The sequence below is a fragment of the Acanthochromis polyacanthus genome, chromosome 13, assembly GCF_021347895.1.
Source record: "Acanthochromis polyacanthus isolate Apoly-LR-REF ecotype Palm Island chromosome 13, KAUST_Apoly_ChrSc, whole genome shotgun sequence".
Classification (NCBI taxonomy): domain Eukaryota; kingdom Metazoa; phylum Chordata; class Actinopteri; family Pomacentridae; genus Acanthochromis; species Acanthochromis polyacanthus.
The window spans coordinates 20,161,959-20,175,833 of NC_067125.1; the positions used below are offsets into that span (position 1 = coordinate 20,161,959).

Consider the following 13,875-nt stretch of genomic DNA (forward strand, 5'->3'; position numbering starts at 1 on the left):
CAGTACTACTGTGAGGAATCTTGGAGTTATTTTTGACCAGGACATGTCCTTTAACTCACACATAAAGCAAGTCTGTAGGACTTCCTTTTTTCACCTGCGAAATATTGTAAAAATCAGGAACATCCTGTCTCAGAGTGATGCAGAAAAATTAGTTCATGCTTTTGTTACTTCCAGGCTTAACTATTGCAATTCCTTATTATCGGGTTGTCCAAATAGCTCTCTTAAACATCTACAGTTGATCCAAAATGCTGCTGCGAGAGTACTGACAGGAGTTAGCAAAAGAGATCATATTTCCCCTATACTTGCTTCTCTTCACTGGCTTCCTGTTAAATCCAGAATAGAATTTAAAATCCTTCTTCTGACATATAAAGCTCTTAATAACCAATCTCCATCATATCTTAAAGATCTGTTAGTACCATATTATCCTAGTAGAACTCTTCGCTCTCAAACTGCAGGCTTACTTGTTGTTCTTAGAATTTCTAAAAGTAGAATGGGAGGCAGAGCCTTCAGTTATCAGGCGCCTCTCCTGTGGAACCTGCTCCCAGTTTGGGTTCGGGAGGCAGACACCCTCTCTACTTTTAAGACCAGGCTTAAAACGTTCCTTTTTGACAAATCTTATACACACGTGGACAAAATTGTTGGTACCCCTCAGTTAAAGAAGGAAAAACCCACAATTCTCACTGAAATCACTTGAAACTCACAAAAGTAACAATAAATAAAAATTTATTGAAAATTAAATAATCAAATACAGCCATTACTTTTGAATTGTTGATTAACATAATTATTTAAAAAAACAAACTAATGAAACAGGCCTGGACAAAAATGATGGTACCTCTATAAAAGATTGAAAACTATTTGACCAGAGTGACATGATTAACTCAGGTGTGTCATTTAATTGACATCACAGGTGTTTCCAAACTCATAATCAGTCAGTCTGCCTATTTAAAGGGAGACAAGTAGTCACCCTGCTGTTTGGTGAAAAGGTGTGTACCACACTGAACATGGACAACAGAAAGCGAAGGAGAGAATTGTCCCAGGACATCGGAAAAAAAATGATAGACAAACATCTTAAAGGTAAAGGCTATAAGACCATCTCTAAACAGCTTGAAGTTCCTGTGACAACAGTGGCTCATATTATTCAGAAGTTCAAGACCCACGGGACAGTAGCCAACCTCCCTGGACGTGGCCGCAAGAGGAAAATTGATGACAAATTGAAGAGACGGATCGTTGGAATTGTATCCAAAGAGCCCAGAGCAACCTCCAAAGAAATTAAAGGTGAACTCCAAGGCCAAGGTACATCAGTGTCAGATCGCACCATTCGTCGTTGTTTGAGCCAAAGTGGACTTCATGGGAGACGACCAAGGAGGACACCACTGCTGAAAAAAACTCATAAAAAAGCGAGACTGGAATTTGCAAAAATGCATGTTGACAAGCCACAAAGCTTCTGGGAGAATGTCCTTTGGACAGATGAGACCAAACTGGAGCTTTTTGGTAAGGCACATCAACTCTATGTTCATAGACTCAAAAACCAAGCATACGAAGAAAAGAACACTGTCCCTACGGTGAAACATGGAGGAGGCTCAGTAATGTTTTGGGGCTGCTTTGCTGCATCTGGCACAGGGTGTCTTGAAAGTGTGCAAGGTACGATGAAATCTGAAGACTATCAAGGCATTCTGGAGAGAAATGTGCTGCCTCGTGTCAGAAAGCTTGGTCTCAGTCGCAGGTCATGGGTCTTCCAACAGGACAACGATCCAAAACACACAGCCAAAAACACCCAAGAATGGCTGAGAGAAAAGCGTTGGACTATTCTAAAGTGGCCTTCTATGAGCCCAGATCTGAATCCCATTGAACATATGTGGAAGGAGCTGAAACATGCCATTTGGAGAAGACACCCATCAAACCTGAGACAACTGGAGCTGTTTGCTCATGAGGAGTGGGCCAAAATACCTGTTGACAGCAGCAGAACGCTCATTGACAAATACAGAAATCGTTTAATTGCAGTGATTGCCTCAAAAGGTTGTGCAACAAAATATTAAGTTATGGGTACCATCATTTTTGTCCAGCCCTATTTCATTAGTTTGTTTTTTTAAATAATTATGTTAATCAACAATTCAAAAGTGATGGCTGATTTTGATTATTTAATTTTCAATAAATTTTTATTTATTGTTACTTTTGTGAGTTTCAAGTGATTTCAGTGAGAATTGTGGGTTTTTCCTTCTTTAACTGAGGGGTACCAACAATTTTGTCCACGTGTGTAGTTAGGGCTGACTGGGTGACCCACAAGGGTTCGGCTTGTGTCTTCATTTGCACAGCTGACTCCCTCTTGGACGTCCCTTCGTTCTGCCCCTAGTCATGCTGCTATAGGCCTAGGCTGCTGGGGGACTTCTCTTGACGCACTGAGCCCTTCTCTATCTACCTTTACATTTAATATGTATACCGTTATTGCAGTACATTCACTCTGTTTCCCCCTGTGCTATTTCTCCGAGTGTCCCTGGTCCCAGAGCTGGATGCTTCAGATCTGCCATTGATGTTCCCCCAACTGGTCTAGTCTCCACCATGTCCACTGTGGGATGCTGCTGCTGACCTTCCTCCAGCCCTCTGCTTCCAACTCCCCTTTTCCACCAGTCAACTCTGCATCGCCTTCACTATACTTGTTATGCTAACTTACATACTGTTTGAATTTTACTGCTAGCTATATATGGAGTATGTTTAATGTCAGAGCCGTACATCATAAGAGTAAACTATGAGTCAAAAAAAAAAAAGAAGAAAAAAAAAAAAGTCAGTTTTCAATGTTAGCTTATACTTTCTTTGTGTCACATATCCTGTCATACATGTATCCAAATGTGTGTTGTGTTTTCCTTGCTTTCCCACCCCTCCCTCTTCTCCCATCCCTCCCCCTTGCCCTCTTCTGTCCTTCTCAACCCGCCCGGCCAGCAGGCAGATGGGTCCCCCCTATATAGAGCCGGGTTCTGCTCGAGGTTTCTTCCCTGTTAAAAGGGTGTTTTTCCTTGCCACTGTCGCCTTTGGGCTTGCTCTGGGGGTCAGGCATATGGGTTCTGTAAAGCGTCTTGAGACAATTTGACTGTAATTGACGCTATATAAATAAAATTGAATTGAATTGAATTGAATTGAATTGGAAATGGCTGCATCAGGTTCTGGTGCAGAGGGAATGCAGCATCACCCAAGAAGACGTATGGTACATTCACCGTGGTACCAGGAAGGTTGGCAGGGGGTGGTAGGTCCAATTTCCCGTGAAGCAGATTCCTCCCAAAACTGCACTCCTGAAAAACAATAGTCCCACATTAATATTATGAACGCTATGCCAGCTAACGTGGTATGGGCACAGTATCAGTGATCAGAGGTTGGCATTGAACTATTGTTTGCTAGCCAGTTAGCCACTGGTAGGCTAACAACTATTAAACAATGCCTTATGAAACTGAGAAAAGCAGCAGCAGTATTTCACTACAAGACCTGTATGTAAAATCTCCCATGTTGTTACACAATGTCCCATTTAATCATATTACTGAACTATATGGTAATCATTGAAATTTCTCTTGAAGAACCAAGGAACTCTTTGCGAACAGATACTAATTTATGTGTTGATTATGTTTTTTATCATTAATACAAGTCTAAAAAACTGATTCAAATGATCAAGTTAACACAATGAAGTAAAGAGTACTGGTAATCTGCAGCTGTTTTCATAATTTCAAGGTAAAATGCTGAATGTTCTTGAGGTTGTAGCTTTGCAGATGTGGAAATTCAATGCATTGATTTCTTATACTCATGTTTTTGGTGGTTTTTAGTTGTTAGCAAATAAAACAAGACATTTAGCACTGTTGGAAATTTTTACGGGTATTTTTTGTAACATTTTCTAACATTGTATGGACAAAGCATTACCGTAATCAGTGAGTGGAGAAAATTATTTGTATTACAGATGCTATCAACAGCATGTCTTGTTCATTTTATTTACACTGACAGTCAATAGAAACTTTGAGACCATATTTTTCAACATCATTTTTATTTTGAAGCCCGAAACTGGGTTTTCTTCATATGAATCATTTGTTTAGCATATTGGCATACAGAAACAAAAATCTAAAGTTTCAAGAATGATTTCAAAATAAAGCATTTCACAAAAGAAAACGGCACCTGCCAAACACAAAGTCACAACAGTCAATACCAAGTATGGCCTCCATTTGCTTCGATGCAGGCAGTAATCCGTCGGCGCATGCTTTGGACCAGGCTTCTGATTGTGGGTTGGGAACAGCCCATACGCCTGGCTACATCACTGTAGCTCAAACCGGCCTCCACCATACCCAGTGCCCGGAGACGTTGTTCATGTGATAGACGCGGCATGATGCTGTTCACTGGACTAACAATGGTGGCCTTTTTTGGGCCTTTATATAGGCCTTCAAAACCCATTCTCAAATTGTACAGATACTCACTGAGTATTGCTTGGTGTGTATTTGGTTCACTTTTGCAAAGTGACCAACCCATGTGCAATGAATCACGACAAAATGACAACTCATCATTATCTCAACTACCAGGGCACTAGATCATCAGTAAATCCACAATGAATAATTACAACCCCCCTACAAGTAGAATTCTGCATACATTTCTACCTCAAAGTTTCTATTGACTGTCAGTATTGTTGTCGGCCTTGGATGATGAGGTCCAGTTACCAGGACCGCTACTGTGCAACTCACTGGTCACGTCCTGCTGTGCATCCATGCTGTCCTCCTTTCAACAGACCAAATCAAGTAAGATCTGTTTAGACTATGCAGACATCAACATGATCAATATGTTATCTTTTGGCCCATCCTAAAATCACAAAACAGAACATTTACTTTAACTGTGGTTATGAATAGAGAAAGTAATTAACAACTAATATTTCAGTGGGTGCTTTTATGCAGGAAAAAGGAACCGGCCATCCTACTGTGGATCTGCTGCAGTATCTGGAGAGGTCAGAGGAATGGTTCTTGGAACAGATCAGAAGAGACCAAGGCCTGACCACTGCCATGCTCCAGAACATCCAGAGGACAGGTGAAAATTCAAACACCATGGTTGGACTGATGGGACGTATGGTGTCGGTGCTGGAGTGACTGCCACAGAAATAAACTGCATTGTTCAGTACTTCTGCCTTTTGAAGAAAAAAAATCTTATTTTTTGTAAATTATTTTGCTTTATAGTTATTTAACTTGACCTGTTTTATATTTTTACCCTTGCACTTTGGGTGAATAAACAAAAATTTGTGATGAGAGATGCATGTTTTGTCTATAATTTACAGAGACTTTATTCAGTGCACACTTCTATGTACACACATTTTGACAGACTATCTATCTCTCTATCTCTCTATCTCTCTATCTAATGAAAGTCTGAATATATGGAATGAAAGTCTGAACATTATATATATTCACACTTTAATTCCATATATTTAGAATTATATATATATATATATATATATATATATATATATATATATATATATATGTGTGTGTGTGTGTGTGTGTGTGTGTGTGTGTGTGTGTGTGTGTGTAAGTTTAGATAGATAGATAGATAGATAGATAGATAGATAGATAGATAGATAGATAGATGGATCGATAGATCGTATGCTTAACGATTTAAAATAAGTGTCTAAAAATAAGTGGACTTGGTTCAGCCCTGGGGGTTACAGGAAGTTGTCGCTGCCATGTTTAGCTGCTTTGTTGTAGATTCCTTGTAGGCTTCCTGCAGATTTTAGCATAAGTGTTGCAATGGAACCGAGCTGGAGTACGTTTTTATTCCAAGTAAGTGACACTATATAGCAGTAGCCTGGAAAATTGCTTAATCGTTTTCAAAACAGTGTTACCATTTTTCCTCAAATACTATATATCACTTCATGAAACGAATCAGAGTTGGCCAAGCAAAACAAAGGTGTTAGCAATAGCTTGCTATGTAGCTTCGCTGTGTGGGTTACTTTAGCAAACTGCTAAGGTGCTTTATCGAACCCGAGACCGCCGGCTCTGTCGAGTCTACCGATCTACACAGACTCCACAGAGCCACTGTCTTGGTGTAGTTTAAATTATGTGAACTCTGGTTGACATGTCTGTTATGGATTTGTCTCAGTTGGCACGATAAGTTGCACGGAAGCTAATTTGGCTCCATCGTTGTTGCTGCGCGCGCGCTAGCAAATTAGCTAGCAAGTCGAGCTTTTGCTGTTTCATATAGGTATTCTATGGTAAGCTAATTTGCTAACAGGTTAGCTAACTAGTTACTTTTTTCGTCCGCGCTACAGCAGTCATCGCCGCAGTGCAGGTAACAGTAACAGGTAAGCAGTGCTTTATTGTGAGTTCCAAACTCAACACTGTGTGAATCAGAGCAGCTGCAGAGATTTTAACCCATTTACCTGCCCGTTAACGTGAAGTTGCTACCATTGTAAATAGGACGGTACCTAGCACGCGAGCAGAAGCGATTAAATCACACAGATGCTACAAACTTTCCTCTTGTACCACAGATTTATAGCTGCAGATAGCAAAAAAGAATGGAAATTAGGCGAATCGTCATTTACTGTGGACCCGACACTCCTTTACGCTTGCCGTAATTTAATTTAAAAACTAAATGTGGTCTTTTGTTTTGCAAAGGATAATATAACATCGGCAATGTGTTTTCACAGTCACGGGCAGGCACACATCACTTTGACTGCATCCTGTAAACAAACGTTAAGTGAAATGTTACAGCTATGGCCCCGCATTGCAATGTGTGTGCAAAAGCTGTGTAAAATAATTCAGGAATACAAAGCGGTGGTGAAATGTTGATCTACTAAACTGTGGGCAGGGTCAAACGACCTAATGTAAATAAAAATTCGGCAAGGTGAAGTATATCTTACTATAGTCACCATTTGCTTTAATGGCGTTTTGGTAGAAATAATGCCTCTGACATATACTTCCTGCTTGTGTGACTGAAGACTTTAAAAACTGTTGAATTGCATATTGACAAAAGAGTGTAACTTGCTACAGATCAGGTGTTCGGGCAGTCCAAGTGTGTCTCTTGTTCTGTCACTGATTGAGAAATTTCTCTCCAATTTAGTTAATTAATGAATTACATAGTATTGTACAAATGTAGCAATTTATTTCTTGCACTGAATGTAAATTTGAAAGTCGTTGAATTTCACAGTAACATCTAATGGTAAGAACAGCATTACCTGCTTTCTGATGTGTAAAAGTCCAAATTGATAATAGTTATGAATTTACTTTAAAGGGAAACAGTAATGTTAACAGAGAGTATGCCATCTTTATTATAGTATTAGTAGGTTATGTCAGGCCGTTTGGCTGTACAATATTGTGTGCTGTTCTTGATAACTTGATTCAATCTCTTTAAATTTGTAAGATCCAAAATAGTGAAATCCTCATTAAATTCTGATTAAAGCAAAGCTGGACCATAGCCTGATGTGCACCTCCTCAGAAGTTTAACTTCAGGTTGTGATGATGCAAACTACAACAACTTGGTCCGCTATGTAATAATATGGCTTGTAAATATGGCATCTGATTTGTGCAGAGATAATGCTTAAGTGAAACAAAATTTAATATGCAACAGGCTTTAACTAGATCTGGCTTACATATAATGCAAATGTAAGCCTGTATTATGCCACTGTAACTAGATAGAATTTTCCTGTTTTCATAGCCCTACGAGTGCACGTGTAGACTCAGTTGGTTATGCAGGCTCTGTGTCGATTCAAAATAGATATAGTATATATTGAGCTAAAACATTATCAGTGTTGACTATAAAGAGAAAAGCTGCCACACTTCTGAACACAGTGTTGTGACAAATTTTGCTAAGCTTCATTGCGGCCTCATTGCTCATTATGTTTCTGTGTAATAATTGAAATTCTTGAATTCGTCCAGTGAATTGTACAAAACATCCCACATAGAATACCTTCAGTGGTGGCTTAACATGGAAGAATGTCAAGCTGTGTAGTGCTGTTCAGAAGTTGTACTTTATTTCTCTCCTGAAGTTGATTTATATAGTCTTGAGCCTGACCTTGGTTTCAGATATGGTTCAAGATTACAACAGACATAACTGCTCTTAATAGACTAATATTTAAAGAATGTATGTATCTTCTGTTTCTGTGTGTTGATAGGTTTTAGTGGGGTAAAAATTACAACAAGTGAAATAACTAGGTCATGTACGCCTGATCATATCTGCGATCTTTTTGAAAAATAACAAAAAGCATCCTTTGTTTTTTGCTTATGACTGTTTTATTATTTTTATTAATATAACTTTGTTGGTTGATTAATCTTCAATATTTGTGGTTTAATGTTTTAAATCCATTCCTTCTATCACTTGCAGTGTTATTTCTGAAAAAACTCAAGTCAACAAACATTTTAATAACCAAATTGCCACATGTTGTACATACTTAACCAAGGAAGTTTCTTGTTGCTTCAAGTCTTCAAATTACTGCCTCTTAAAAATCAAGAAAATGTTAAAATATGGTAATGCAGAAAGTGAAAGTATATTTTAAACTGAAATTGAAATTCTGTTTTCACTCTTCAGACTGTTAATCAGACTACAAAACACAGGCCTGTAGACTCCCATGACTGTAATTTTATGAAGCTTCAGTTAGCGCCGCATTTGTTGTACTTCTGTGGCAAGGCTTGCCATGTGTAGGCTGCTACTTTCCTCCACTGTTACAAAGATACAGCTGTTAGTGGTTTGCATTTGTAACAGCTTGGTTTCATGGCAGGCAGAATACCCAGAGCTTGTGTGTAGAAAACAATTAGACTTATTATTTCAGGTCCACTTCATGTGTTAATGCATTTAATGAGTTGGTACAAGACAATATCTGACAGTGTAATTCAGAAACAGATTTGTAGACATAATATTCAGTCAGAGGGGACTGCTATGGTGAATTCAAAGCCAGCAGCTACAAATGTAATGTCTTGGTTAGTTTCATTAGGGTCCAAGCACCAGCAGTGCGAGAACCCTCTTGGAATGCAAGAAATTCTTCTTAATATTCTTTTTTTGGCAGGCAAAGCAATCTCCATTTTGAAGGCCTAAAAATCTACGTGAAAATTGGTACACATGTCAGGGCTGACGAAAAATTTGATATTTTAGGGGAATTGCACACGTGTGTGAAAAATGGCTCAAGAGTGCCCCCTGGAAACAATCAAACACTGACTATGGCCAGTATGTGTCAACTACAGTGATACAATGGAAGGAAGTGCTGACTAACCAGCCTGTACATGCTTCAGTTTGCTTCAAACTTTACATGTGTGATTGGAGTCCAGCCCTCATTACATCCATAGGCTGCTATACAGTCATAGTGCCAGCTGGTGGACATGCTTGAATTAGCTGACCAGCAAAATGTGAGGACCCGATCAATGCTACTTGAGGCTTTAATCTGTGTTTGGTTCTTTCCATGCCACTATCTCTCTCAGCTCTTAGAAGCATCTTAGAAGGAACATCACCTTTACAAATCATCAAAAGCTGCTTTATTTGCTGTATTTGCTGAGAAAGAGAGAGAGCACGGTTGACTGTGTCAGACTTCCGTATACTAAGAAAAATGCTATTTGCAATAATGATTGTAGTCGGAGAATTGCCATAGTGTGGCAAATACAGGGTTCTCACCAGGATTTTTTTACAGCGTAACGGCAGGTCCTCCCGCACGCACATGCACACGCATGTGCAATAGCCGTCATTAAATCTCGCGAGCAGCCAGCCCAGATGCCAGCCAATGAGCGTCACGCAGATGCTCCAAATGCTCGTGATTTAGTTCACTATTCACCGTACATGGCATCATGGAAACAACCGAGACATGCTAATTGTAACCCTGAGTTTGGAAGCGACTCTTGATTTTAGACAGGAACAGGTCAATCGACAGGAAAGTACGGCTGAGGTGGGGAGACATAAATTAACCTAGATAGGCACCCAGTCGATAAAAACAAACGCACATGGCGTTATCTGTCAAAATAACAGTGTAGCGGCCCTAATCACAGCGTAATCTTTTAAACTGACAGCATAACGGGCCATTACGCTGAAATGTGCTGGCGGAACCCTGAGATATAAAAGCGAGTCGACAAACTGTGAAGGCCCCCATCTTTCTCCGCCACACTAAAACATATCGCGTGGCCCCACGCCTCCTTCTTCTAGTCCTCCTGCTCATCTCCAAAACCAAAGGCCGTCAGTGCTTGGATTTGTGCTATTCATAGAAGAACACTGTGAATAAAGCAGTGCTGGGAATCCTGGCCCCCTCAACTCCTTCGCCCCCCCTCCTGCCTGACTGGGTTGGGATGCTTGGCTGAACCTGAAAAGCCATGGGTCAGGTCCTTAACCCTTCCCAGTAGTGAGTACAGAAATGAACAAGGCTGTCTCAATTACCACATCACTAGGCTGACCTGTTGCAAAGCTTCTGGTTACAGTGTGAATCTCTGCATTCTCTGTAGCTGATATATTCCCCCTCGTCCTCCCTCTCTCTGTTCATCCTATTCCACTGGGGATCAGCCATGACCAATTGGACAATGCCTGCCAGCAGCTGCAGACTTAAGAAGTCTTCTGTACAGTTTTTTTTAACTGTTGTTGGTTGCATTCTGTTCCAGCCATTTCTCTTTTTTTATCTGCAAAATTTTTAGAATTTTGTAGAGATTTGCTGTGGTGGTTTGTGCTAAGATCAGACTATACAAGTTGGAAATTGCATTGTAAAACTTCGAAGTGTTTTCAAGTGAGAGTACAGTATTGCATTTTTTTTTTTAAATTTCTGTTGTCAGAGAATGGAACAAGTATTAAATAGTGATTGACATGCGACTCACTGACAACACATCTTAACCCTTCCTTCATAGGCAGTTTCCAGACTGGTGAATTGCTGTTTTATAAACAGTTGTCTGACAAAATCATCATACACAAAGCTTAAAACCAAACCTTACTTGTCTTTAAAAAACATATTGGGAAAATATCTTCATCACCGGTAGAAGATTTAGTTTGAGATATTATTTTGACCAGGGCTAAATTGTTGATGGTTTAACACAGAGGGAATCAGGAAGTATTACTAATGAATTTTGTTTGGCATTGTGAGTTAGATGCAATTTCAGACGGACTGGTCTTTATTTTCCCACTAACTTAACAGAGTGTTCCCAAGAAGTATTAGTAGCCTACACTAGAAATAAAGTAGCCTGCACCACTTTTGCGTAATGGCAGCGTGCGCAGCGTGACGAAGCGTGCCGAAGGCGCGCAAAATGCAGGGGGGTTTGGGGGCATGCCCCCCCAAGAAAATTTAGAATTTTTTTAGTGCTATTTGGTGGCCTCTGGTGCATTTTATTTGTGTAATTTAACATTTTTCTAGCACTTGGTTTTGTCATGTGATTTGTGTATTTAAGTACATTTCATCAAAATGTGAGTTTTAAGTACACAATTTTCATGCAAACTGCACTTTCACCAGTAGTATGTGTGCCTGGTCTCTTAGAGAAATACGGCCGCCATCTTGGTCCGGTCACCCGCTCCACTCAGCGCTGTTTGACATTGCATTTAATCCATCTTAACTCTGAATATTAAACTGATTTTCATGCGTTTTTTATTTTTATTTTTTGCTGCAAACGTCATACATGTAGCTATGATACAGGACAAATCGTTCGGCGTATTTTAATATTCATAGCGGGATTAACAGTGATAGAATATTGTGATATTAAGCTCGACTGTAGACGGGTATTTTGCAAACACTGTAAACACACACACACTAATATATGTTAGAAAAGCAGGTAATGGCAGTAAAGTCAATTATTTTAATAATTTGAAGAGACAATATATGATTACGCTATATATACACATATATAAACAAAATACTGACTAATGAACACATATTTCTATATAAAACAATAGATAGAAGTTATATATCTGAGAAAATGAATATATTTAAATCATAGATGGAGTATCAACATCATTCACCAATATATATATTAGATAAAAGTTATATATCAGAGAAAATCATACAACATATATAAATCATGTATGGAGTATCAATATATCAGAAAACATAATATATATATAAATCATATCTGGAGTATTAATATAATCAGTATATCAGAGAAAATTATTATATAAATCATATATAGACTATCAATATAATTCATACATATATGTTAAAAAGATATATCAGAAAATGATAGTATGTGTGTATATATATATATATATATATATATATATATATATATATATAGTTTTATATAGAAATGTGTTCATTAGTCAGTATTTTGTTTATATATGTATATATATAGTTACAGTCGAGCTTAATTTCAGAAAATTCTATTACTGTTAATCCCGCTATGAATATTAAAATACGCCAAACCATTTGTCCTGTATCATAGCTACATGTATGACGTTTGCAGCAAAAAAATAAAAAACGCATGAAAATCAGTTTAATATTCAGAGTTAAGATGGATTAAATGCGCTGTCAAACAGCGCTGAGTGAAGCGGGTGACCGGACCAAGATGGCGGCCGTATTTCTCGCTGCGCAGTACCCCGAGCGGCGTCTACTCCTTATTATGTCTGTGCGATACTAATGTCTCTCATTTACCAATAAAAATTACTGCTGAAGACCATGATAAACAATTAATTCACTGATGTTCTTCACCAAAGTGGAGCTAAACTGTTTTACAACCGTGCAATATTGTGGTGGAATACAAAAAAAGAAAAAAAATCATCGGTGCTCCAATAATACACACTTTTTAAAAAAATAAATAAATCACGGAACATATTAGAACAGCTGAAATGAGCGGACAACAGACCAGACAAATCACCATGATGGAAACTGTTGCATCCAGATCCGTTAGAGCACTGAAAGAATGAGGTAAATTAGATTAATTATTCCACCAAAGAGTGGAGAGAAATGTCCATGTCGTCCAGAGGGTCGACAACAGCCTGAGCGGGACGCGACCCCGGGCAACGCGCTCCGTGGTCGGACAACTGGGGCAGACGGGGCGTCTCGGTCTCGCCGCTGAGAGCCACGCTGGAGTTATGTGACGATCAGCATGTGTGAATCATTTCCTTGTTACCCACATCACTCAAAATGGACTCAGGCATTTGAGTGAAGTTTTCAGGGTCGGTCAGAAATGACACAAGGACCAAGTGATTAGACTTCGGCAGTGATACGGCTTAAAGTTTGGATCCACGTATAGGTTGTGGGAGAGCAATCTGCGGACAGATGAGCGCTAATCCGCGATCCCGTGGATCGCGGTCGCTCTCGGAACACTCTGAACTTAAGTAGATATTTCTCTGCCATGTCGTTGTCTGGTGCAAGATCTGTACTTGATTGAGCATATCTTTATCTTTCATCATTTACTGTTTTCTGGTAGCTTTTCATATATTTCTTAAAAATATTTGGGGTAGTTGCGTTACTTGTTTTCATTTCCATTGTAGTTTTCAACATTTTTGTTTCAAGTGTGATCATTGAGTGAGGGGAGGCTGTTGGACTTGTCTAATTTTGAGATGGCAACTTCCAGTGGCACGACAATGAAGATGGCAATCTAAAGTGTCAGCTTCTGACTGAACTAACATGAAGAAGATGCAGGCTGTAGCGACGAGGCTATGCTAGCAGAAATGGTCACGTGAGCCTTCATTCGTAACACCATAAACATAACCATGGCCAAAGCCAAACAGTAAGAGCCCAATATCATCTTCCAGGAGGATATTACAAAAACAGCTTGTCAAGATGAGAACAGACATCAACCAGAAGTTGGAGGAAACTGCGGGGAAAATAGAGGATACTCTACAGAGACTCAGCAAAGCCAAGCAGCGCATTGGTGAGGTGGAAATATTTGACGTAAAGGTGCAGGAGGTTTTAACCCAGATAGCTCCTGCTGAGAAAAGGTGAAGAGCAACCGGCAGAGAGTTGAAGGTGAATATCAGCAAAGGATC

At 39.3% G+C, this 13,875-nt stretch overlaps 1 protein-coding gene across 3 annotated transcripts in view; it reads left to right on the forward strand.

Moving 5' to 3' along the window:
• Positions 1-5,589: 5,589 nt before the first annotated feature.
• The window catches only part of LOC110972007 (vascular endothelial zinc finger 1-like), a 71,662-nt gene continuing 63,376 nt past the window's right edge, over positions 5,590-13,875 (forward strand). Inside the window, exon 1 of one of the 3 annotated variants that reach the window (XM_051958336.1) lies at positions 5,590-5,783. In XM_051958336.1, the coding sequence (XP_051814296.1) occupies positions 5,751-5,783 (33 nt within the window). In that variant the 5' untranslated portion in view covers positions 5,590-5,750. The remainder of the gene's footprint in view (positions 5,784-13,875) is intronic. The other 2 variants (XM_051958337.1, XM_051958338.1) reach the window with 2 other exon arrangements.